This window comes from Platalea leucorodia, assembly GCF_965183815.1.
Source record: "Platalea leucorodia genome assembly, chromosome: 9".
Classification (NCBI taxonomy): Eukaryota; Metazoa; Chordata; class Aves; order Pelecaniformes; family Threskiornithidae; genus Platalea; species Platalea leucorodia.
Window position 1 is genome coordinate 14,934,675 of NC_138831.1, and position 26,264 is coordinate 14,960,938.

General features: G+C 41.4%; 1 protein-coding gene across 2 annotated transcripts in view; it reads left to right on the top strand.

Moving 5' to 3' along the window:
- GRM7 (glutamate metabotropic receptor 7) overlaps positions 1 to 26,264 on the top strand; it is a gene marked incomplete at both ends in the record, with an annotated part of 312,840 nt that overhangs the window by 205,814 nt on the left and 80,762 nt on the right. For both annotated transcript variants that reach the window (XM_082321677.1, XM_082321678.1), the window contains one exon: positions 7,236 to 7,375. In XM_082321677.1, coding sequence (XP_082177803.1) covers positions 7,236 to 7,375 — 140 coding nt within the window. The remainder of the gene's footprint in view (positions 1 to 7,235; positions 7,376 to 26,264) is intronic.

The window sequence follows — 26,264 nt, forward strand, 5'->3', positions numbered from 1 at the left end:
CAATTTCTTTCCTTGAAGTAAGTGGTGTTAACTACAGCCAGGAGCAAATTTTGAGATGAATGATCTGAGGAGGTCTGGAGAGCTCTACTTTCCTCATTTTGGAAGGTTAATTATAAAGGACAAAGCTCCTGTAGAAATATAGCATTCATGTACAGTATTGCACTTGGGCTATTTTAGTACTGGAAAGCAGCTCATATGTGGTCATTTCCTGACAGTTCTTGCATATAAAGATGGTGAACAGTCCTCCAATATTTTTAACAGAGATGAGAAATAATTTATGATAAATTGGGCATCCAGCTAATGTTGCCTACTGTCCAGCTCCAAGAATTGGTTTGCACCAACTTTGGTTTCCTTATTTGTGTTTCCTTGGTCAGGCTTTTAAAAGATTACTTTTTTTCCCCTCCATTTGTGATTGATTTACATGGCCACATGGTGTTTTTCTTTGCTTGTATACATGGAACCCTGCACAGGGACTGAAGTAGTCGTTTGCTTTTTAGCATGGGAGGGAGAATGGTGGCAAAACTGAGATAGCTTTAAACCTTTTTAATTTCTTTTGGCTATCTGGGTGTAGGCATTTTCCATGGGAAAAGAACAAATTCCTTCTAAGGTTCATTATCCAGGGGCAGAGTTTAGCTTTTTCTTCTAATATTCATAGTGCATAACTGCACATGTGCTTCTGTGCCGAGGCTCCATGTTCAGCTGTGACCCTTCTGGGGCTCGTTCCTCAAGCTATGGAAAGATGCTTTTCTCAGTTTCTTCTCAGTATTATATAAAAGTGAATTCCCAGAATTGCTGTGGATTGGTGGAGTCTTCCCAGTGGTGCAGGATAAACAACCATCATATAACTCGCCAAAGGGATGAGGCCAGCCTGAAAAATGCAGAGGGATGAGGGAATGGAAGAAGCAATGAGAGAGGCTTTGGCTGGTTTGGGTGGTGTATTCCTGCTGATAAAGCCAGGGAGCCTGTGGGACATGGGTGCTGGTGCCTACGTGTTCCTCGGCCATCATGTCATGGCTGGGAGGGCACTGCTGGGCTTGTGTCAGCTGTTTTGGTTTTAGCCTTCATCTTAATCTGCCCTTCCCTGAGTCACCGGTGCAGCTGTGCGACTCCATCTCATGAAGGTTAGGACTTCGAAAGCAATATTTAGTCTATGCTTAAAATCCTGTTCTCCCAGTCTTCTACCTAAATTTATAGTAAAAACAGAGTGTAGAGCAGTGGGAGTGCTTTGTCCAAACTGTGCCAGAGAGAAAAAATGTAGCCCATTTGCAAGCATCCTGAGCCCACAAGCTCAAGATCCTCTTTGCATGTAATAGATCTCCTTGTCACTGTGCAGTTGAAATCATCCTGTCTACCTGCTTTTGGAGTCTTTTATTCCTTGCAAAGGTAATGACATTCATGCAGAAAGAGCTCAAGCAACGCTTTAATGAAGAGAGACTGGATTTGTACTAGGAGCTCAGTATGAATTTTGATATCGTCACACTACCTTGAGAACACAAAGGCCCAAAATATGAAAAACTTAAAACCCCAAGTCTACATGCAGTGAGACTCTGAAAATCTCAAAGTGCAAAATGGTTGTATTTTTGCCAGTGAAAAAGCTAAAGATTCTGTTCCTCCAAGCCCTTCAGGTCCTCAAATGTGAACTGAATAATAAACACCTTGGCTAGTTACACCTGTCTAGCACCCTGTCCTTCTCCTATTAATTCATTTCTCATCTTGTGGTGATTAAGAGATTGAAATCCTACGAATTCAGTCAGATCATGTCTTTTTTTGAATACATCCTGCAGGTGAGAGGGTGTCATGCACTCTGTGTCTGTGTAGTGAGAAGGCAGCTTATTTGTTGGGAACTGAAGGTGAATTAAATTGTCATAGCCGCTGAACGAGCAAGAAGCTGCAGTCTAGAGGCTAATACTCAGTTTCTGAAGTGCTTGCTGGGACTGAGCAAAATTCTTGTAAATCTTAACAGAAGGAAAATAAATCCTAAATTATGAAAAAACAACTACCCAACCGTATGTTTTAATAGTTAGAAGATCAAGAAGTCAAATAACAAATAGGATCATTTTTGAAAATACTGTTTCTTCTCTGTAATAAGGTTTTCATACATTACTTTTTATTATTTTCATAAGTGCACAAAGGAGCTTGAATTGCAAGTGGGGACTGAAATGCTGTAGCAATTTAAAACAGGACTGACGGGTCCCTACAGACAGATGGTACAAAAAGAGCACCAAAGCATGCACCAGAGCCCACACAAAGGTTAAAGAAGGCTTGCACTTCCTAAGCAGATCCTTGGGTGGGAGTCCAATTACTCCAACTTCAAAGTCAGGAAACGGGATGCTTCTGCTTGACTTATGACCCGAGATCACCAGTTCTTTGCATTTCTATAGATATTCGTCTTCCCTACAGATCCCAGACTTTTCACAGCTTTTTTTCGGTATCATTTTAATGCATAAATGGCGATGTACCTGAAAATAGCAACAGATGTTTACTACTGACTATCAAGTGTCCATATCCATGCACAAGGTCGATGTCCCAAGGGACTGTGCCTTTAGGGGCCTCTGGAGGTGACCCAGCAGACAATGGTGTATTGTGCAGTGTTGCTGTGGAGTCTGCAGGCCTGTAGCATCCAAGTGCATCCACTGATCTTAAGGATTTTTTTAAATGTCAGTGTTTAAAAGCTGTCTGCGTGCAGCTACGCAAAGCAACAATTAGCAGTAACCTACAAAATGTTTTCTCGCTCCTGTAAAACACAGAAACAGTGCATTTTTGAGTGATGCTTCCTGATACATTCTTGCTTTAGGACCTCTTAGGCCCATAACAGCACCTATCCTTCACCTTGGCCATCTGCTTATTGACCGTGTTGTCCACCGCCCACCACTTGGGCAGGGAACGGGCGTCCTGCCAGCACTGTCTGTGGGTAACTTGCTTTGGGTGCCCAGCCGGGGGATGGAGAGGCTTGGCTTTATCCCATGCACCACAGTGAGGTGCCCATGGCTTAGCCAGGAGGGTTCTGGGGAACGTTCCCAATGCCCCATGATGATGACCATAGACGTGCTCTCGGCCGCTTCCCCTCAGTCTACAGAAGACTTTGAGGCAGCAGTTTGCCTCAGCACTATTGACTTTCGCATGGCCATGATGATGGCATTCACTCTCAGTCTACCTCCTGACACACAGACATGGACACTTCTTCATGTCCGTGCTTGTCAGGATGTGGGGAATCCAAAAGTGTCTATGTTGCATTTTGGGAGCCTGACTTGAGCTCCTGCCCTTTGAATTGCACTTTCTTGTCAGTTCGGACAAAACTGAGCTTAACTAATAATATACAGCCTTTTAAGAGTTGTAGCTAAATCTCATTTGCCATTTGTGCTGACTTTCCGAAGGAGTCTAGGAATTACAGCCATTTCTCCTTAGTCACTTTATTTTCACTGTAAATGCATTCTGGCTACATTAATCTGTAATGATCATTAAATACTACTTTATTTTCTTTATGTTTCCATAAAGAAAAAAAGAAGGGTCATTGTCATAGAAGACTCCCTTCTGAAAGGAACAGAAAGCCCAATATGCAGACTGGACCCACTTTCTAGGGAAGTCTGCTGCCTCCCTGGGGCCCAGGTTAAAGATGTGAAGAGAAAACTTCCTACCCTGATATGGCCCTCAGATTATTGTCCATATTGATTTTTCAGATTGGAGAAGTAAGGAAGGGGGATCAGAACTGCTCCCTTGCACTTCCAGAGGGCAGACTTTGGCCTGTTTAGGAGCCTGGTTGACAGAGTCCCTTGGGAGGCAGTCCTGAAGGGAAAAGGAGTCCAGGAAGGCTGGACATTCTTCAAGAAGGAAATCTTAAAGGCGCAGGAGCAGGCCATCCCCACGTGCCGAAAGACAAGCCAGCGGGGAAGAAGACCAGCCTGGCTGAACAGAGAGCTTTGGCTGGAACTCAGGAGAAAATGGAGAGTTTACGGCCTTTGGAAGAAGGGGCAGGCAACTCAGGAGGACTACAAGGATGTCAGGAGGTTATGCAGGGAGAAAATTAGAAGGGCCAAAGCCCAACTAGAATTTAAACTGGCTATTACAGTAAAACAAAATAAAAGATGTTTCTATAAATACATGAGCAACAAAAGGAGGTCTAAGGAGAATCTCCGTCCTTTATTGGGTGTGGGGGGAAACATAGTGACAAAGGATGAGAAACAGGTTGAGGTACTTAATGCCTTCTTTGCCTCAGTTTTTAATACTCAGACCAGTTGTTCTCGGGGTACCCAGCCCCCTGAGCTGGAAGACAGGGACGGGGAGCAGAATGAAGCCCCCATAATCCAAGGGGAAATGGTCAGTGACCTGTTACACCATGTAGACACACACAAGTCTATGGGGCCAGATGAGATCCACCCAAGGGTACTGAGGGAGCTGGCAGAGGGGCTCACCAAGCTACTTCCCATCATTTATCAGCAGTCCTGGCTCACTGGGGAGGTCCCGTTTGACTGGAGGTTGGCAAATGTGACGCCCTTCTACAAGAAGGGCCGGAAGGAGGATCTGGGGAACCACAGGCCTGTCAGTCTGACCTCGGTGCCTGGGAAGGTTATGGAGCAGATCATCCTGAGTGCCATCACATGGCACATACAGGACAGCCAGGTGATCGGGCCCAGTCAGCGTGGGTTTATGAGAGGCAGGTCCTGCTTCACTAACCTGATCTCCTTTTATGACAAGATGACCTGCTTAGTGGACGAGGGAAAGGCTGTGGATGTTGTCCACCTGGACTTTAGTAAGGCCTTTGACACTGTCTCCCATGGCATTCTCCTGGAGAAACTGGCTGCTCATGGTTTGGACGGGTGTGCTCTTAGTTGGGTAAAAAACTGGCTGGATGGCCAGGCCCAAAGAGTTGTGGTGAATGGCGTTAAATCCAGCTGGCGGCCGGTCACAAGTGGTGTTCCCCAGGGCTCAGTACTGGGGCTGGTTCTGTTTAATACCTTTATCAATGATCTGGACGAGGGGATCGAGTGCACCCTCAGTAAGTTTGCAGATGACACCAAGTTGGCCAGGAGTGTTGATCTGCTGGAGGGTAGGAAGGCCCTACAGAGGGATCTGGACAGGCTGGATCGATGGGCCGAGGCCATTTGTATGAGGTTCAACAAAGCTCAGTGCCAGGTCCTGCACTTGGGTCACAACAACCCCATGCAACGCTACAGGCTTGGGGAAAAGTGGCTGGAGAGCTGTCTGGCAGAAAAGGACCTGGGGGTGTTGGTCAACAGCCAGCTGAATATGAGCCAGCAGTGTGCTCAGGTGGCCAAGAAGGCCAATGGCATCCTGGCCTGTATCAGGAATAGTGTGGCCAGCAGGACCAGGGAGGTGATAGTGCCCCTGTACTCGGCACTGGTGAGGCCACACCTCGAGTACTGTGTTCAGTTTTGGGCCGCTCACTACAAGAAGGACATTGAGGTGCTGGAGCGTGTCCAGAGAAGGGCAACAGAGATGGTGAAGGGTCTAGAGCACAAGTCTTCTGAGGAGCGGCTGGGGGAGCTGGGGTTGTTTAGCCTGGAGAAAAGGCGGCTCAGGGGAGACCTTACTGCTCTCTACCTGAAAGGAGGTTGTAGTGAGGTGGGGGTCAGTCTCTTCTCCCAAATAACAAGTAATAGGACGAGAGGAAATGACCTCAAGCTGCGCCAGGGGAGGTTTAGGTTGGATATTAGGAAAAACTTCTTCACCGAAAGGGTTGTCAAGCATTGGAACAGGCTGCCCAGGGAAGTGGTTGAGTCCCCGTCCCTGGAGGTACTTAAAAGCCCTGTAGATGTGGTGCTTAGGGACATGGTTTAGTGGTGGACTTGGCAGTGCTAGGTTAACGGTTGAACTTGATGATCTTAAAGGTCTTTTCCAACCTAAACGATTCTATGATTCTGTAAATATCTGCTTAGTGCTCACATGGAACCAGTGAGGGGAGATTTCACTGGAAGATTTTCTGTACCAGCCTTTGAACTGAATCTATATCTGATCTCGGAGGATTGTAGGATAGACAAGAAACAATTTACCAGGGCTAGAATGGAAACTATGCTAATTCACTCCTTCAAATCTTTTTTTACTCACTGGAATTCAATGAAGAATGGGAATCATGAAGAAAACCATAATCTTAAAGTTCAATGCTACAACAGGAGAGATTTTTCATTGCTTTAGGGAAAAAAAGTTACGCAGGAGGAGGAAGCTTTGAATATAGATATGCTGGAGAATTGTCATAATCTTCAATCTTGACACAATATTACTCTGCCCTACTGAAACCTATTTTAATATGTCTTGAAATAAATGTCACCCTTGAAGTTTTCACCTAGAGATCTGAGGAAATGCAATGCTGCTTTGAATTCTCATCTAAGAAAGGGTTCACATCTAGTGCCATGGTAATTAAAATGCAGATGTTCTGGTGAGAACTTGCCTGAGGATCAGGAATCCTCTGTCCCATCGCTCAGCTATCGGTGCATATCCAGGCTGCCAGCTGGCTTTGCTCAGCACCAGGCTCAGGGGAAGGGTTGTGGGAGTATCCTTGCCTTGTTGCTTGCCCTGCACTTCTTTGCCCATGTTAGTCACCGTAGTATATGGCAAATAAAGTTAATTCAGGATCCTGATCCTGAACTGTTCCTGGCTGAGATACCTGTGTCAGTGTCGTAGAGCCTGAATAAGGGAGTACACAAGGAACAGTCTTCCTATAGCTTAGTCTGTTCTTTTCCAACCCAACTGCATGCTGATTACAGGAATAAGAACATATTGTGGAGGAGGAAGCTATTTCTGGATGCTAGTCAAGATTCACTAGACCTGGGCTGACTTCTGACAGCGGTATCTCTCAGAAGCAGATGGAACATTTTCTGGGGGGAAAAAATCATTTAGAGGCTCCATTCACGGAAGTGATTTTCACTAAAGAACTCCCTGAGGAAAGAGAGATGGGAGGGAGGCTGGAGGGCAGGAAGAAAAACCTTCTGATATTTCTTGCTTTGTGCAAAGCTAGAGTGAAGTAAGGCTGATATAGTTTTGCTTCATTTTATTTTTAGTCGGTAGGTTTGGGCCGTGATAATCAGTCTCTGGAAGAGGTCTAGAATGATGCCACTGTGTCCTAAAGCATCCATTTTAGATGGCTGGGGTGATAGATGACCTTTGCCTGAAATTCATTGCCAGTCCAAAAGCTCTCAAACATGACTAAATTAAATAGATACTGTGAAGATTTGGCTTTTGTTGGTTGGTTGGTTGGATTTTCTCTTGTTTTCTTCCCCCAGGCAGTGCTGGCACTCCAGTGATGTTCAACAAAAATGGTGATGCACCAGGGCGCTATGACATCTTCCAGTACCACACCACCAACACCAGCACCCCTGGCTACCGCCTAATCGGCCAGTGGACAGATGACCTCCAGCTTAACGTGAGTCTATTTTATTCTTTGCTTGCACATTTTTGTCAGGTACAGTCACTAAATGTTTTTTTCATCCTGCAAAAATTAATAGGGATCTTTACTATTTTTTCACAGCTACATAATGCATTTTTTTTCATGTTATCTTTTTTTACTCTGTCCTGCAACCTTTTCTCTGTATCCTGAGTACCAAAGCTCCTTAGACTAATAGAGACATTAGGTGATCATGCAAATTTTATTACTTTTGTGTGTCTGAAGTCCCTAGTTGCCAACTTGGAAAATGAAACAGTAATGCCTTTTAGTTTGAAACCAATGGGCTTTCATTTGCAGATGTTCTTCAGTTTTTCTAGTTTCAGGAAAGCTGAAACGAAATGTTTTTTGAGTGACTCACTTTTCTGGTGTTTCTTTTAAGCACATAGCAAAGATATCCATATGAATCAAATGGCCTTTTTGTAATGATGCCTAAAGAAAAACAAGCATGTGAGAGCAGGTGATCAAAGACCCCCAAGATGCTTTGATGTTTCCCAGATGAAAAAAACATGACTGGTGGCTGAGAAAACTGGAGACTTGTGTCCGCTTCGTCTGTACAAGGATGGTCTGTGACAGGTCTCTGGAGATCTGGGTTCAGGCTTCCTACTTGAGTTTGTGCAAGTCGCTTGAGCCTCAAACACATGGAGAAATAGTGCCACTTTAACCTTATAGTTATTTGACTCCTTGTACATTGTTATTAAAGCACAAAGACAGTGTTTTCAGTTCAGTTTGACTGCTCTTCAGCAACAGAGCCTGAATAAAATCAAGGTATTCTTGAAGTGAAATGCCAGTTGCTACAAAAGGGTTTTCCTCTCTCAAAGTTCCCACATGAGGTTATACCAGCTCCCTCTCCTGGCATCATCCATCCTTGCTGTGTTATGGCTCCTTCCCTGCCTCTGCTGCCGGATTTCCTTTGAAAATAGTGTGCAGGGTGAAAAGGAAGGCTGTGTGAGCATGGTCCAGTCCTGACACACACTCAAGAGGTGGTCAGGACATACCTGGCATGCAGCGTGTGGTCACAGCAACTGTGGCTTGTGCCACAGGTCTCTGTGTGTGGACCCGGCATAACGCTTGCTGCACTTGGGGGATGAGACCCGTTAATTCCGGGGAGATCTGAGCTACCATTCCACCTATGCTGGAATACCATTCTTCAGCTGGGATGCAAGCCGTGGGCTACCTAGGTAGATCAAAACAGCACCATCTGGAGTGTAACCAAATGCAGGACCCTTTTTATTTTTAATGTTTTCATATCTTTTGTTAAATGAGGTAATTAATGTGGATTACCAAGAGTCCAGTCTTTGAGACTGACCACAATATTTTGCTCTTCTTGAATTTTGGCTCGTTTTGATTTGCCTTATGTTATTTCAGTGTTTTTCAACTTCTTATGTTCTATTTAAAGAAAACTATATTAACTTGTAATTTGCAGTTCTTTTAGCAAAAATATTAATATTTTATTAAGTAAATCCTCCTTTATATAAACTACACATCCTGATTCATTAAAATTTAAAGCTAAATTAATGGAGCTTGATTTGTATTCCTGTTTTTGTGTTAAATGTTTCCATAAAAAGCACATTTTTCTCACCCTCGTATCCTCACAGCTACAGGGTTGTATCAGTAGTTGAGATTCTCTCAGTAACTTGCCTTCTACTCACTTATGGGTCCTAGTTTCCCACACGGGATTAGCATTGCTGTGATAGTTCCTGTTTGTATTTTCTTACAGTAATAAAGAAAATTGTGGAGTTTAGAGAAGTCAAGGATACCCTAAAATAACCAACCAAAATAATAGCTACTATTAAATACATCCCAGGAAAAACTGCCAAAGGCTACAATTTGTCTGCAGTAATTATTGTGGAGTTAACACTTTAGGATATATTTTCCCAATTCTTATTTCTTTAATACCAACACAAAAGGGGAAACAAAAGAATGGATGTTTGGTGAGAGTGATTTCAATTTAGAAAATGCTGAAGTGATGCTTTGTTTTCCAAGAGACATGTCATCTTGGGCAGTCTCTTTTAGTTCTGTGTGTCTGAATTTCCTCAGTTACAAAAGAGAAAAGTTGTTCTGCCCTATTATGCAGGCCGTAATGGTAAGGACACTCCAGATCTCAAAGGCGGTAGGTAAATAAGTGCCGAAGACCATCATAGGTGAGTAAGTATTTTCTTCTTTATCATTGTCCTCATTCAAAGAAGGAGCAAGAACATTTTGCCATTTTATTTCTGTGGAAGTAGTGCTACTGTTCAGTCTATTGTCAGTCTAATCTACAATGGTATATGTCACCTTACCATTCACAGTATTTTGGAGTAATAGGCAGAAGTAGGGGAGAACAGGACTCATTAATCGTGATAGCTGTGCCATATTTTTTCATGTAAAATTACAGGATAACTTCTTTTTACATTTCTCTTTCTATTGCATCAGACAGTAGATAGTCTGAAGAGATCTTTAACAATGTATTTGCAAGTCTTAAAATATGCTATATCAGTTTTTTTCTTTTTGTTGTCATGAGTTTATAAACCTGGTTTTACAAAATGTCTGAGACCATTTGTATAATTCTTTCAATCCTGATTGCTTCTCCACATCTTTGTATCACCTTTGCTTTTTTATATCTGGCAGAAATGTTCAGTAAAGGCAGATGTCTGCTCCCTACATGCACAGGAGCCAGACTCTGCTCTCCCTTTAGCAAGTTTGTATGTGAAGTGTCTCCTCTGACTGCAGTTGACTCACCCTGGATTTACATTTCTGTATCTAAGGTCAGAATTTGGTCAATAACCAAGAAAATATTTTATGACTTTTCACTGCAGCAAACTTGGGACATAATGTAGTTTTTACGTAGGGACAGTATAATCACCAAACTTTCTGTTGCTTGCTTGAAGTCAAGCAACCTAGCACAGCTTTGCCTAGTGCCTGTTGTATGATTTAGTAACAATTTTGGCTGTATTTCACAGATATCTACACAAGGATAAAATGAGCAGATGTCTAATTTTAAATGACTTGGCCAGTATTCCATGAAAAACTGTTGCAGTGCTTTGTTCTCCCTGCAGTGAAGTTGTGATTACAAGATGCCCACCCACCTCCCGTAAGAGGTCATGGAAGAGCACCTCCTGCCTCCCTCTCTTTTATGAAGATTATGTCAAGCTCTGTCAGCCCTTTTTTGGCCCCCTGCATGCAGATTTAGTATGCAATATTTATAGTTCGCATCCTCCTGCAGTTTGAAATGCTTTGCCCAGAATTTTAGGATCAGAAATTTGGCCAGCTGCATCCCTATTGAAATCCAGTGTCATGACCCCCACAGCCTGTTGAATAGCAAAGACACAGCTAATGCAATTAGACAATAAAACTGTTGACCACAGTAATATTAGCATCTGAAACCAAGATTGTATTTTACTCTGCTCCCGTTGAGGGTACACTCATATATGACAAGGCAGTTGCATCATTATGAGGTGAACTATTTTGACTGTATTTAGCTTCAATGATGTGTTTCAAAAGCAGAAAGTACTCGTGGTGAAAAGGAGGAAATCTACTGTGGGGAAAAGGAGGTGTGTGATGTTTTGGTTGTTTTGCTTTTCAAATGGATAACTTTTTTTTTTTTTTTTTTTTTTTTTTTTTTTTTTTACCTCAGCAATAACTAGATCTCTAATGCTTGTGCTGTTCAAGCAATAGGAAATAGTGAGGCTGTCTGTGGGTTAAGCATGAAGGCAGAGTGGCCAGGAGACACAAGTTCTGCTTTCATGCCTTATGTTTCACTTTGAATTTTAGAAAGATAATTAACTCTCCATGCTCTGTTTCACCCCATGTATACCATAGATCCAATAACAATAGATGTCTTGACATTTGTGTCTCTGTAAAGCACTTTGAGGTTGCTCAATAGGAGGCACTATAGGAACGCAAGGAGCTGCCTGACCAGATGGCTGGCTTCTATGAATACAACTTCCAATGCTTTGAAGTGCCTGAAAAAAACAGAAATGCATCTCTCCTGGAGGAACTGATATGCCTGAAGGAGAGAGAAATGGATCACTCCTAGAGGACTGCAGGTTCTCATGGGAAATTTGGTGATATTGCTTCTCTTTCTCTATATAGAGTTAACTCAGCAGGTCCCAGGCTTATTATGTTTTCACATCCAAACCTCTGCAAGCATCCCTGAACTGTCAAAATCCAAAAATAAAGAAAACAATCCCTGTGAAATTGTTGAATCTTATTTTTCCAGGGATTTGTCTTCTGCATACCCTATCATGGCAGCATTCTCCATCACGTTCCCTGTGACTCCTTCCCATAGTTGTCTCCACAATTTCCCTGCAGTGCCTGAACTCCCTCCCACACCCCTATATCATTTGCTGCACAAGCAACAGCCTGTATCGTGGCTGTCTTTGAATTACACATATGCCAACTGGTTGGCTGGCTGGCCAGCCAAACCAAAAGGTTGAGAGAGATGCTCAGTGTTGGTGGATCTTTCTTCTAACTACCCGCTGAGTTTTACCAATCCTGCAGACACATCCTTCCGAAATCTCTGCTTGTAGCAAATGTGCTTCAAATTGGCCAGCAAGTTCAAAAGTTATTAGGAAGGAAGTTGGTACAGACAGATGGATGGGCAGACAGGACGTGCATATGTTCCACTTCCTTCAAATTTTCTTCTAAAATTATAGCAAAATTTAGAAATTTCCAACAGTCATGCAGAATGAAAATTAAAGTAAAGCTAGTCTTGCTGTTAACAATTTTTGTTAAAAATGTGATTTATGCAAAAGTGTTTCCCAGTTAGTAGACTGCTATTGGATATGGACAAGTAGGCATACCAGTTCAATCTCTTGTATCACTGAAGTGAGCGGCAGACTTGTATTTGACTGAAAAGCCAGAGTTTGGGCCTTTTCTTCCATCTCTACCCTGTTTTCCTATTTCATACTGACAAGCTTTTGGGGGTCATTAAAAGGCTGAGCTCATTTAAAGTTTTCAGTTAGTCCTGGTTTGGATTTGTCAGCACTGCTGAGGCTGAGTCGTGAGCAGGCTGGAGAGACCTGTTCGGGCTCTTGCGTACAGACACTAGCTGCTTTCTGTGATCTAGCAACAAATGAGTTGTTGGGGTACTGAGATCCCCCATGATGGACTAGAGGTCTTGACTGAATACTAAGAAGGAAGCTTTCCATGGGGGAAGTGCTCTCGCCTCTGTTGTGTGGTGGAGCACCCGGCTGAGATGTGGTGTTCATCTCGTACCATCCCTCCACAACTTGCAGCACGGTGGTGGACGTGATGCCCTGTTTCACCTTCACACTCCTCTTGGTGAGTAGTGAGATGGTTACAGGAGACTTATTTATTTGCCATTAGAGAGGGGTATCTTCCTAGAGCAAGCTAATGGGTTTTTTTTCAGTTCGATTGTCTAATTAATGCTGTACTTCTAGCCTATTAGTGTCCACATAGGGTGCATCATGTTGTTTTAATTGCATTGGCATCTCCAGCTTGTCAAGGGCGCTCTTCCAGATCGGTGTTATGGCTCATAAAGGTGCCACTGGGCACTCGGGTGCCGATCAGATGCTGCAGCACATTTTCAGGATGGCTGAAGAAGGTGTATCCTCGACTGTGGATGGAAAACAAGATGTCCTGTCCATTATTACACTGTAGAGATTTCAAGTAGCTCTTATTTGAAACGTATTTCACTTCCAAAGTATCAGACAGGGTTAACTGTAAGCTCCAGATAAAATTAAAACATTTCTCTAATTAATTTTTTTGCAAACAGAAACAAATACATATTAAAGATGCCTAAACATACTATGTGCAGAGATAAACAAAAAAATCTGTATTGTTTTATCGATGCGCCCTTGAATTGTAAATTGTTTAGTCGCATGAAGCAGTGTACAGCTTGAAACATGACTGCTGGTTAAATGGAACCTTTTGCATGCAGAGTCGGGAAGGCTGGCTGCTTAGCAATTCCTTACGCTTTTATTAATTTCCTCCAGCAATAAGTGATATATTGCTGCAATCTTTCTAAACAAGTGCTTAGAAGACTAATAGTATTGATAATTATCAATATGGTTCCATAAACACGTACGTTACATAGATCTAACTCCCCTTATAAATCCTGGCTCATGTTATATGGTGCGAAGGAAATTGCTGTGTACTTATTAATAACTCCCTCCTCCTTGGGGAAATAGCTATATTATGTTGTTTTCTTCACTGTAGGTTTGGGCCAGTATTTTAGAGGAACATGAAAAATGGAAAAAAAGTCTTGTTTTAAAAAAAGTAACATTCCTGTACTGCAGAGTCTCTGGTCTTGGAGCAAACAGAGCACATATAGCTTGAGGGTCAGCTTCCACCCTACAGAGGACGGGGAGCCATCGCTGACCCTGACAGCAGGGAGGGACGGTTTCAAAACCAGTCATTGACAAAGTGAACGATGCAACTTCCATGCTGCAATTCTTTTTTGCCCACGAATAGAAGTATATTAAATAAATCTGTAATCGTCTGTGCAATTTATGCAGAACTTGCACACTTCAACACCTATTGAATATGTTTGGGCTCAGAGTAATCTATTTACATGCCATAAACATCTCTTACAAAATTTGGAAATAAATTTTATGAATAGCAACCTGATGAAAAGAGTAATTAAATGTCTAACCTTCTGGCAAGAGACCTATATGTACCTGACTTTTTTTGGTAAAATATTCAGAATGGCAATTAGATCCAAGCAACTATTCAGTGAAGTTTGATGCTCACTAATATTCTGCCAACAGATGATATTTTTCTAAAATAATGTGTTAAAATTTATTTCTGTTCATTGGTTTTTGGTTTTGTGGTTGGGTTTTGTTGGTTTTTTTTTTTTTTTTCTTGGGGGTAGAGCATGTTCAGAGAAGATGGATTTTTTCCAGAATAGTTTGCAGCAAAAGGTAAATCTTTCTGGAGCATATGCAAATTCCAGTTTATTGAAAGCCTGGGATTTCCCCAGTTTCTCGTGGAAGGAGAGCAAAAGGACACATATCTGGCCAATTAGAAGTTTTTGCTTCAAATAGCAAGGGATGAAAGAATTTCACCACAATGACCATACGGTTGTTTTGGGGATTTTTAGAAACTTCTTTTGAAAGAACATGTTTGACCTAGTATTTGGAAGTATTTTATCTGAAATTTAAAAATAGAAATTTTACATTTCCCAGCCTAGAAAATTTCAGTTCAAACAATTTCACTTTAGTGAAGTTGAGTGTAACTGAAAGCACAATTATTGATAGCATTATCAGTTCTAGCTCCTATATGCATGTAATGTATAATCTCAAAACCCCTATTTGCAAATACATATTAAAAATGTGTGTGTTTACATGCCTTTATATGTGTATATATGGATGGATGGATGGATGGATATACATACACAGATCTTTGCAATATATAATCTTTAAGACTTCTGTTGGTTTGCAACATCTGAGTAAGCTCAAAATCATGGTGCAAAGATGACGTCAAGATAGATAAAAATTGGTATCAATTTCCTTTCTCATTTCGGTTATTGTCACATAAATTGGCCCTTGTAGTGTCATTTCCTATTCCTGTTACAGACTGTAATGAGTAGCTGGTACAAAGATAATACATCTATATTACAACCTGGAGCCTGAAATCTTCTGAGCTGATGGGCTGACAGGAGGTATGCATTATTCAGGTGTTAGACAGTCTCATTAAACAAATTCAGCAAATGAGGTCAGGGTGTTATTTAAAATTAAGATTTTAAGTATTAAGCATGATTAGTATGTTTTGTTTTCATATGTCGGTGCAGAACCTTGAGCTTTCAGCTGATGCAGCCACTTGTTGAAAATTACCACCGTTTACATTTTTAATGAAATTGGCTAAACCCTTAGATGTCATTAGCTGTACATTACAGCATATTGGCATACATGGAGATGTAGTTGTATCCAGAAGTATCTGGGTTTCTGATAGCTGAAAAAATATGAATTATTTTAGCCACTGTTGCCTCATTGACATTTTTGGAAAGTAGCTTAATCCAGGCTATTTCTTTCCCATGGAAATACTGCTCAGCCCATGCTGCTCCTGCTGAACTGCAACTGCTGCTACCTCTGGTCCTCAACTGGGGCTATGTCCAAGTGCAGTGGCATTCCTTATCTTCTCAAGGCACTCTTTGGAAATGTTGTTCTGCCTCAAAATAACTAGTTTTATGGTACATAAAAAAGTTCTGGGGTGCTTCTTCAGACATTTACACTCCACTGAGATGAATTATACCTGCCTGAAGCCCCTCTCCCCCATGGCACTGTTACTGACACCCTGCATCTTCTGCTTCCCTGACCCTGGTCCTTTCCCTCCACCCACTTTTCAGTGTCACATCAAACAAGTCACCGGGTGACACATGGTGACAGTCTCACTCATGTGGCCATGGGTGCCTGGCTCTTTGGGAATTATCTCACTGCACAAATGCCACTAAATGCAAAGTCCTTCCAGAAAGGTCTACAGCCTGTTTGCAAAGCTCTTTGCCATAGCTGGGCATCTCTGAGCTCAGTCTCCATTACGCCATCAGCCAAATTGTATGCAGCTCAGTTAGAAATTTAAAGGTGAATAATTACATCAGTGTGTTACTAAAATACATCCCAATTACATGTTTTGGCTAGTGAGTTACCATGCCCAACATGTCAATAGCTATAATGTATACTATAATAACAGACATTGTTTATTTTGTTCTGTCGTTAGATTCTGTAATCTTTCATTGCTCATGTCAACCATGACCGGCATGAACACCTTTAATTATCTTAACTTGCAGAATTAACTTTCAGCCAACTGGAAGGGAATTTTTCAAACCACTGGCCCGCTGAATGACCATATGCTAATTCCTTAGTCCGCCATCGGGTCTCCAAAATGCATGCTAACAGGCAGCAGGACTGAAATCACATAGGTCCTGCTTACAAGCTGTGATTGCAGCCTGACTCGGTAAGTTCTCTTGGAATAAAACCGATGTGGTTTGTACTACCACAGATGGTTTTGATGCATTAGGTTTAGAAACGGCTGCTGTAAATAATTTTTATTAACCTCAAAATACATGATAGTAACCATGTGAATCAAGCAGCACTTTTTCTGTACGACAGAACAGAGCTAAACAAGTCATTGCAAATCATCAGTAAATGGAGATAATCCCATTTGTACCTATGTTTTCTTTGAAAAAAGTCTCAGGTAGTGCATACTGTAATCCAGAGAATCTCAGAGTGTGTCTCAAAGTGTCCTTCAATACATTTGTGCCAAACATTTAGCATGTAGTGCCGAATTAAACCAGAAAATTTTGGGAGCAGAATGATATTGACTGCATTAACATCTGCATATATGCAATAGAAAGCTGAGGGATATGTAACATTGGCAAATAAGTTTGTATGTGTGCTGCGGCAGCTGGTACCCGGCTGGTAGTCCTGTGCAATCATCCCACAGCAAGGTCTTGTATGAGGTGAATCAGAAATCCTGCCAGGGTGGCATTGTTTGGTATGAGGACAGTAACTTAGAGAATTCGAATGTTAGGAGGCTTTGATAAGGTTGGGCATGAATAGCGTAAGAGAACCATCCAAGAGAACAAGTACCCACAGCCGTCAGTCACCGCCGTTTGCAGAATTAGAAAATAATCCACAAAGAGAAGAGCCAGACTAGTGCGGACCCCTTTCCTGTCTGTTACTTGCCACACTTGAAAGTCACGAAAACTGTTTTTTAAAAAAGAAATGTTATTCAGTGAGTTGAGCTTTCTATATAGATTTTCACAATATAAAAAGAGGAAGGCAATAGTTAAATCTTACATCTCACTCTGAAAACTAGCTCGGACTTGGAATTAAAGACGTGAAATGTCATTTCCTCCTTGTTATTGACCCATTTTGCCTAGGCAGTAATGTATACCGCGTGAGCTGTGCTACCTTAGGCAAAGCAAAGTGAATTAAGCTATATCAGCTTTTGGCTACTCTAAGCATCGGTATAATTTTCCTCCAGGTCTGAGAATGTCACAAGGTAAAATGTTTGTAGGGATATAAATGCTAAGAGAAACCAGGCTGAGAGAATATCTAAGATGTATTACATATCTTTTCAAAGATAGGAAAAAAACAGAACTATAAGGAGATCATAAAAGCTATAATGGAAAAAAAATATGTAGCAGAAGACTTGATGACTTCAGAATTTGCTTCATCTTGTGTTGTTCTCTTAAATGTCTATAAGCCTGTATGCAGGCAAACTTATGCTCTGAGAATGAGTAACATAAGAAATAGAAGGTCAAAAAATAAATCACTATGTTTTAAAAATAGGTGATGTTTTTGCTCCTACACATCACTTCTTAAATCCTTTTTTGCAAGGCTAATATATTTTTTGTCAGCAAGTATATTCAAGAGCAAATACTTTGCTGGGATATTTTATGGATAATTAACAGGTTTGATTGCTTTGGGCAGGAGTAATAATGTCAGTTTGTGTGTTATTGAGGGCGTAATATTCTTTTTTTAATACCTGAAAACGGAAAGATGCTTTTCAATGAGAGATGTGCTTTGTTGTGTTTGGAGAAGTTCGCCCACATATGTAGAGAAGAACATTACATATGTGCAACAAGGCTATTCTGCTCACCAAGCAGCTACTCTTCCACCACTCTGAGAGTAGAAAGCAGGATACAACAACTTGTCCAGCAGCATGTGAACACTTGGCATTTTGCTAATACCTGTCAGGTAATCCAGTAGAAAACACAGGTTTCTACTTAGATCCACTGTGGGCTTTAGCTGTGGTTTTGCCAAACTTTTCCATCCGTCTCCCCCTTGTTTCAGTCCAGCAGGACCCCCTATAACTCCTGCTGTAGAGCTGCAGCACCAGTTAGCTCTGACCGTGCGTTGCAGCTGCTTTTGTCACCCTCAGTCACAGGTGAAGGAGGGCTGCTTTCTCTTGTGGATAATCTCCGGTGGCATAGAGATGCTGTACCAGCTTTTATGTTTGCATCTCATCCTTGCCCTAGGAAAGGAAGTTTGATGGAAAATATTATCTCTGTTTAAGTCCATGAATTGCAGGCTGAAGGTACACAGAGATGTATGATTAGCATGGCAGGCAACGGCAAGACAAGGCTGTGCATGGAAAAGAGGGAGAATCTAAGAAGTATCAGCAAAACAGTGATTGAATTTCTGCTTCTAGGTCGAACACATTTAAGTTTTGTCTTTTCCTTTTCGAAGTAAGTGTAATCTTTTGTCCTGGAGGTAGTGGATGGCAGCATGGAGGTTCATGTCTAGGGAGCCCGGCGGGGCAGCCACTGAGACACTTGTCATGTTTCTTTCTTTGACTTCTCCTTTCTTATCCACTTTATATTTCTTCTTGCAGTTTGTCTGATGTGGTAGAAGGTGTTTGTGTAATCTCCCTGTCTCTGTGAGTCGTGAGTACCTGGCGTTCCCCTTCCAGAGGTCGGGATGCAGCAGGAGGCTGGTGGGGACCCGTCAGGACAGACTGCAGGCAGAGCACATGCTTTGCACTGCGAGGCACACAGAGGGCTGGTTGTTAAGCTCTTCTAGCAAAATCTTGCAGAGAGGTGCAAATCAACGATGCATCCTGACACAAAGAGCAAAAAAAGTTTTGTTATTATGCTTGTATGCAGAGGACGAATGAAATAAACAGTGGTTTCTGTTGAGATGTTCATGTCTAGAGAATTGAGGCATGCTTTCCATGTGCAAAACCTGGAAGTCAGAGTAGTGAGCAGGGTTACAAGCTTTTGGACTTTACCTGCTGAGACTTTAGTTTGGCAGATCCTCAGCAGGTGTGGGCTAGCATCCTTCAGTCATGCCAGCAGTCCTGTGACTATTAACAGGAGCCAAAGGCTTGCTCATTTGTCTCCATTTTTATTGATTGGATTTGCATATAAAATTTTTTAATGTATTGTATTAACAGATATGGGAGCTATTGGCTTAAAGCTATTTTTGTAGGTCCAAAACATAATCCAGCTGTGTTTTGCAAAATCTAATTTTGCTACCATACAGATGCAAGTGCCAAGGACAGTAGAGTAGAAATTATGATGATTGCATAATATTGCGCCTGTTTGCTTTAGAGGGGAGAAAGAAATCCTATAAAGGGTATTTAAAAAGCTCTGCACACATCAGGACCATGTGAACAGTCCTTAGAGTTTCCAATATTTAAGCAAAGCATAAAGGTTCCTGACAGAGAACATGTATTGAGTGGGTCAAAAATAATCACTTTTTAAACGTCCCTGAATACTGGTTTCTGTAGAAAATTGACGTGGTTTGCAGCAAGACTATAATATCAGATATATAGCATGCATTTTAATGTGTCTCAAGCTAATCGTTCACATGATAGGCAATAACGGCCCCAAATAAACAGCTGCAAAGGGTCTTTAGCCTGCTCTTAAAACTTGAGGGGAAGCCTTTATTTGCTTTGTTTTCCTTTTTTATTTGTTTCTTTTTCCACTAATCTGAAAATGTACATTTTATATGAAAATGCTTCATTAAATGATTCCCATGAAACAACCTTGTTTACTTGTTAATTGCTCCTTTTAGTGGCATGGAGGATATGTATTTGACCATTAAAAGTAGCATCTGAGCATCTGGCTCCCAATGGTAACTATAATTAGATATTTTATTCTGTTCTTGTAATGCCTGTCCTTTAGACTGGCTGGTGAAGGGTAGTACAGACTTAAACCTCCCTTCATAAAAGCAGATCTTGGGTCCCTTTTCCTCTCAACAATACAACTGGAAAAGGTGGTACAGGCTTTTCTCCTCACTTGCTGTTACATGAGGTTTGAGTTCATTCAGGACATGGGAGCTTTACACATGGTCCCCCCTCACCTAGAGGTGAATCCCATCTCCCCGCTGCCAGACGTTCCCTGCGAGAGGGGAGTGTGCCAGGAGGCTCTCCATGATTTTACTGAATGCATTACCGTGTTCGTGGGAAGGAGTGGGGAGGAAAATTCACTGCATTGGGAGGAAGGTGCACAACTGGGAGTATGTCTTACAGTTAAATAGTTAGGGTACTCAACTGGAGGGAATAAGATACCAGTTCCAGTCCTTCTTTTAGTTTTCAAAGATGGGGCGGGGGGGAGAAAGGCAAAGTGTTGTGTTGTTATTGCTTTAGTATGCAGAAATGTGATGAGGCACAAAATTCCTTAGCTTTGCAAGGTTAATTTAAAAAAAAAAAAGCTCTGATTTTTTTTTTTTTTTTTGCAGAATTTTAGTGGAATTTCAACTAGACCAATACTGTTATCATTTTAGGCAGGGTGTGATTGGAGGGTCAGTATTAATTTAGATATTAAATCCATGGAATGATCTTCAATTTCAAACTATGCTGCTGGGTTTTTCCATTTTGTCTGTCTACCTGGTGCAACGTGCCAGTTCTGTGCAGACCAAACCAGCGTCCCACGCAGCTTTCAGAGCAGAAGCAGCTGCCAGCATCAGCCCTTGGCCACCTTCCCCTGCAGCAACTGCCCATCACAACCACAACACTTTCCTCTTCCTCTCCCTGCTTGGTTTCAGCAAGACGTGACTGCGGCGTTGATGGAAGACTGGCCCCAAGTGCAGTATAATTAAAGTCCCATCAGCCAACCCTAATTTTCTGTGTACCATCTACAGTTCTTGTAGGGACCAATTGACTGAGTATAACCTGAGCAAGATAATTTAATAGTATTAATAAAGCTGCAGCTATCCAATTAGGGCCTAAATGAGTTAGGTACTGAGTTTCACTCAGAATTTTGTGTTTCTTTCATCTTGCTTCCGCGGCCTGTGTGTCATTATGCCATGCACGCTAGACATGATGAGAAAATTACTGTACCATTGATGCTGATTCTTTAAAAAGGGAAAACCAGGACCAAATAATTTGACTAGCAAATACTGGTCTTTGAATCAGCTTCGGAATTAGTAGGATAAATAAACTAAAGCGTTTTGAGTTGGCAGGCACTTCAAGATAAATGCTATCCAGATTACACACATGCCATTTGGTACATCTCTAGTTATTACCCTTTCCCTTTTGAAAGTAGTATATCAGATTTGGCAGATGTATTCCTTTTTCACAATCATAAATAACTGAAAAAAAAGAAGTTATTAGCTCATAAGCAGAGATAAACAAACATAAAAGGCTAATCCTTTTCTCAAAAGTTGGGTAAGGTCAACTCATGGCTATACCATGAAAAATAACTCAGAAATGGAGTTTTCAGGAGGAAAATCAGAATTTCTGGATTTGCTTCTAGATGTGCCATTGTCATCCAGGCTTGTTATTCAGGACTTCAACTTGCCAATTGTTGAGCATTATGAACGTGTTGGAAACAAGCATTTGAACATTTTATTTTGACTGCCTAAATGGTAAGCAATTGCTTTGCCCTAATGTTGAGCTATATTTTAGGTGCTTTGGTACTTTGGATTGTGGCTTTCTTGTCATTCTGCACAAAAAAAACTTTCCGTCTCGATGCTGTAGCACAGGCACTGAGCAAGTACAGAACTACAGATATGTGGGAAGTTGTGGTAGAGTCAGTGGGCACATGCTAAAAACCACGTGCTGATGGCTTTGGCCTCTCATCTCACTGTACCATGGCTTTATAATACCTGATAGTTTCCTTCGTGCTGTTTATCATGTACTTCTGCATTCGTGTACCAGTCTGAGATCTTCGGATGTAAAACAGAGTGAGAGTCAGCTAGACCATTTTAGCTTTCTGTGTTAGGAGTCATACAAAAGGTAGCCTTATGTAATTATTTACTGTATAGCTCATGACATTTAAGTTTCTTATTTATATTCTAGCTGCAACATGGGTATATTTGAAATAAGATGCATGCAAACATGTCCAACCATTCTAAAAAGCAGAAGAAACTAAAGATCTGAAATACCTTTGGTTGAAGGGAACTTTGTTAAGGCTCTTTCCAGCTGAATAGTAAAATATTGAACAGTTTTTCTTATATAAGTATGTAACTGGGCCACCTCACTTTGAAAAGAAATCTTTCATCTTTTCCCTTTTTGTTTTGCATCACAGCGTGTATGAATCCTGTTGCGATCAGACCACTCCTATTGAGATCCTGGTGTTTGATGTGCGCAGGGTGGTTGGGGACACGACACAGTCTGGTGCTTCATCTCTCTAATAACAGATGCTGAGTGCTGGGCCGACCCAGAGGCGGGTTAAATGGCAGTGCCATTTGGGCACAGTGACCTATTGTTGATAGAAGGGAGCATGTTCCTCACTGCAGCCTGTTCTTGTTCATCAGCGGTGCCAGGCTTCACTTTCAGCTGTGTTTCATTGAAGAGTGTGACACTAGAGGACAAGCGAGCTCACGCCAAAAAGCATTAAATGCTTAAGAGAGGGGTGTCCAGGCTACTATTTCCATAGGTCTACTTTCAGTGTCCCAGTTAGTAGCCAGACAAGCTGTAAATTGCTCCTTTAATTAAGCAGAATTTTGCCTCCTTATATATGACAAGAGAAACATCAGGAGTTGGCAAAAGTGCAGGTCATGAGTGGAATGAGTGGACGTTTTTTCAGACTGAAATTGTGGCTTGAGTTCTGCCAGTGACACCTCCTGAGCTTTGCCAAGTGGCACAACCATCCTGCTCCTGGTCCCATCTGCCGAAAACATAGAGCTTTTTAAAAGGGCTTGGTATTGTTTAATGGACTGCTTTACATAAATTTACGTAGGCACGGCTGCTCTAAATGCCTCTGAGTCGAAATCCTAATTCCTACTTGGAGTTTGTGCAGTCATTAATCAGGAAGAAATGTACCCACTTTTCAGGAATGTAATCTGTGTCAAGACGTCACTATTTTTGACCCACATTCTACTATTAGTTCTTCTAAGAAATCTGTAGCTGGCAGATCGATCATTTTAAATAAGTAAAATGAACTCTTGCCATTAGTGTGCAGTGGGTATTGCTCACATCTCCTTCGTACTCTAAATGCCGTATGACGTGAGCTCTCTAACGAGGCTAATGTGTGTGAAGTTTGATCCAGCTCTGTAACAAGGCTAATGGTAATGAAGTTCAAACCAGTTTGGTGAGCTCAGTTCAGCCACCGGGACTGGATTCATAACCAGAAATGTGACAATCCCCGAGTGTCCCTTCACAGAAGTTTGACTAAGACTCAGCATTTTGTGGTGTGTCACTTTTCTAGCATCATGGATTGAGGTTTCTCAGCGCATGGCTTGCAAAGAGGACAGCGTGCTGAGGTGTAAGCTGGGAAATGTGCACCTACAGCACAGTTCTGATGTCTTTTCTGAAGATGCAGATGCTAAGGGTTGGAGTGACACTGCATCTAGCGCTAAGGGATATTCTTTGGATAAAATGTCCCGTAAGAGGGGAATTGCAGAATTTTTCTCAGCCTTGAGATTCAAATTTTTTGTGTTCTCCTGAGTAAAGCACATACATATCTTGCTCTCTGCACAACATGGTTAGCATAATTTTGGTTTTGTTCAGGGATTCTTGTTTGGCCCATTAGTTAAATTATATATTTAAACTAATATAAATATCAAATGATAAAGGAGGGTGATCTTCTAGAATATTTAGCTCTGTAGACTGAATCAAAGAAAGAGTCCTGACTTGGCAAGTTTGTTTGTAAAGGTGAACCAAAACAGTATGTGTAGAAGGTGTTTCTGCATAGCTCTTACTTTGAGTGCTGCATGAGCTTTATGCCTTACGGCTGCCGAGGCACAGTGCTTATCATCTTGCTTGTATAATCAGTTTTCAGACACTGTTGTGAGTGAAGGCTATTGTATCTCTTATTAGTAAAAAATGTCTGATGCTTTCAGTTCTGTCTGTCACTGCCAATCTTAAATCATTGAACTTTGCTTTCTACAGATATCTCTTAGAAGAATATTTTTTGAAACATTTGCAAAAAATGTTGTCAAAAATACCTACCTGCTTCTGAGATTCAATCTAGAAAAAAATTACAGTTTCTCGGAGTAATGCAAAAGTCCTGGTCTGAATCAAGGATGGGCACAGACCTTCGTAGCAAGGAGCTGGCTTTGGTTATGGCCAATAAAATCCATCTTCATCAGGCCAAGATAGAGGACTTTGAAAAATCACACTTTCCATGTACTCGGCAGAGAGTTCCTTTTGGCGAGTCTCACAGATCATCCTAGTGAGCATGGTCCTAGCTCAGGGGGATGCCAGAAATGTGGGAATTGAGCTAGGAAAGAGCTGAAGCTTCCTGGGAGTGGGGTAAGGCACCTTATAAACAGGATTTGCAGGATTTTTACAGTATGAACCAGTAGCTAAACTAAGGAGAGGTTATTGTTTTTCATAATCCCTGCACTACATTAGTTAGATCTTCCCCCCAAGAAGAGTTAAGAGTGTTAGCACTTTTTCAGGTAAATTCTCCCTCATAGCTGTGTCTCTTGAGTAACCTGCTGGTGATTTCAAGGTGATCCATAGTATAATTAAACACTGATCTGTTATTCCTCACTGAAGAGAAGCGCCAATTGAAATCAGTGGGAGCGTCACTTGATTGAGGCATTCTGGGCTGGTCCCACAGTGAGCTGTCATTTTCCCTGTATGAAGCTGAAATCTGATGTGTAAATATCCCCTTAATGCTGTGCAATAGGTTTTCCTCCCCCCCATCCCGCCAATGCCTTTACAGCACCCTTCAAAATAAGCTAAACATCAGATAATTTACGCTACACAGGTTTGCACTGTGCTAGGCTGTAGCAGGAATTGAAGGAAAGCACTTGGAGACCAAACTTCCCCCTAAAAATTTCTGTTGCTGGTTGAAGAGAAAAAATGACTGCAACAGAATGAACAGCGATAGACAAAGGCTGGCTTTATTAATTTTCAAATGAATACATGATATTCTGAGATTAAGCCCAGCATGTAAGAACAGCAGTGTTGCTCCCCATGTGGGAGATGTTATTTCCTGCATGTGAAAATATTAAGGGCACCATGAGCTTAGCCTATTTTGTGAAATATGGAAGATGACTATTAGACTGGATTCTCTTTTGACCAATTTGACAATGCGATGTGCTGGGAACGAAATGTTGGGCATAGCACAAAGGACAGCAGCATAAACCCCCAAACGCCCTGTCATTCAGTCCTTGGCTTGGGGCTGATTACAGAAACTCTCATTCTAAGCCACTTACTTAAGGATCAAAAATTGTCTTAGATTACCTGTGCTTTCAGAAGATAGATTTGCTTTAACCTGTCAACTCAAATAGATAAGAATTGTGCATTATAAATGCACATTTGGAAGCAGATGCTCTTTTTTAATTAAAAAGAAAAATTGTGCAGGGGATGCAGGATGAATACTGAAGACGCATGGTCCATCCCCTTCCATTAGTGAGAAGATAACACAAAGCTGTAGTCAGATATAAAAGCATTAAAATAATTAATTTTCAGTTTTATTGTTTGTTAACAGAGTGTGATAATAAGCATTTTTGCAAAAATTGTGGATTAAGCATTTTTCTCTACATCAGTGTTGTACTAAAATTGTCCTTGGTTTAATGTAGAACAAATAGCCTTTGGATCTCATTAAAGATGTTATTACAAGTGCTCGCTGTAACTTGCTTCTGGTGTCCTTAAAGCAGGTAAGATTGGTAGAAAATTATGACAAGTATTAAATGAAATAAAAAGTAAGATCAAGAAAGAGAAAAATAAATGAGGTTTATATGTAGGTTAAGAACTGCTTATTATGAGATCACCAAAAAGGAGTTACAGCGTAGGAGCAAAAGTGATGTTTTTAGTTGAAGTTTAAATCATAATTAATTTAATGTGTTAAATAAAAAGTGATACAGATGCAATGCAGATTTTTATACCTGTACCCAAATACCAACTGTCCTTTACTCTAGGTGGCAAGAACCAGTGCCAGGGGAATTTTTACCCGTGATAGGTAATACACAGCTGAACATTCAGTGCGAGAAGAGCGGAGTGGGAGGGAGCCTCTCCCGGATGCACCTGCAGGTATTAAAGGTGTTAAAATGAAATGAGAGTTTTCTTACTACAGAAAAATATA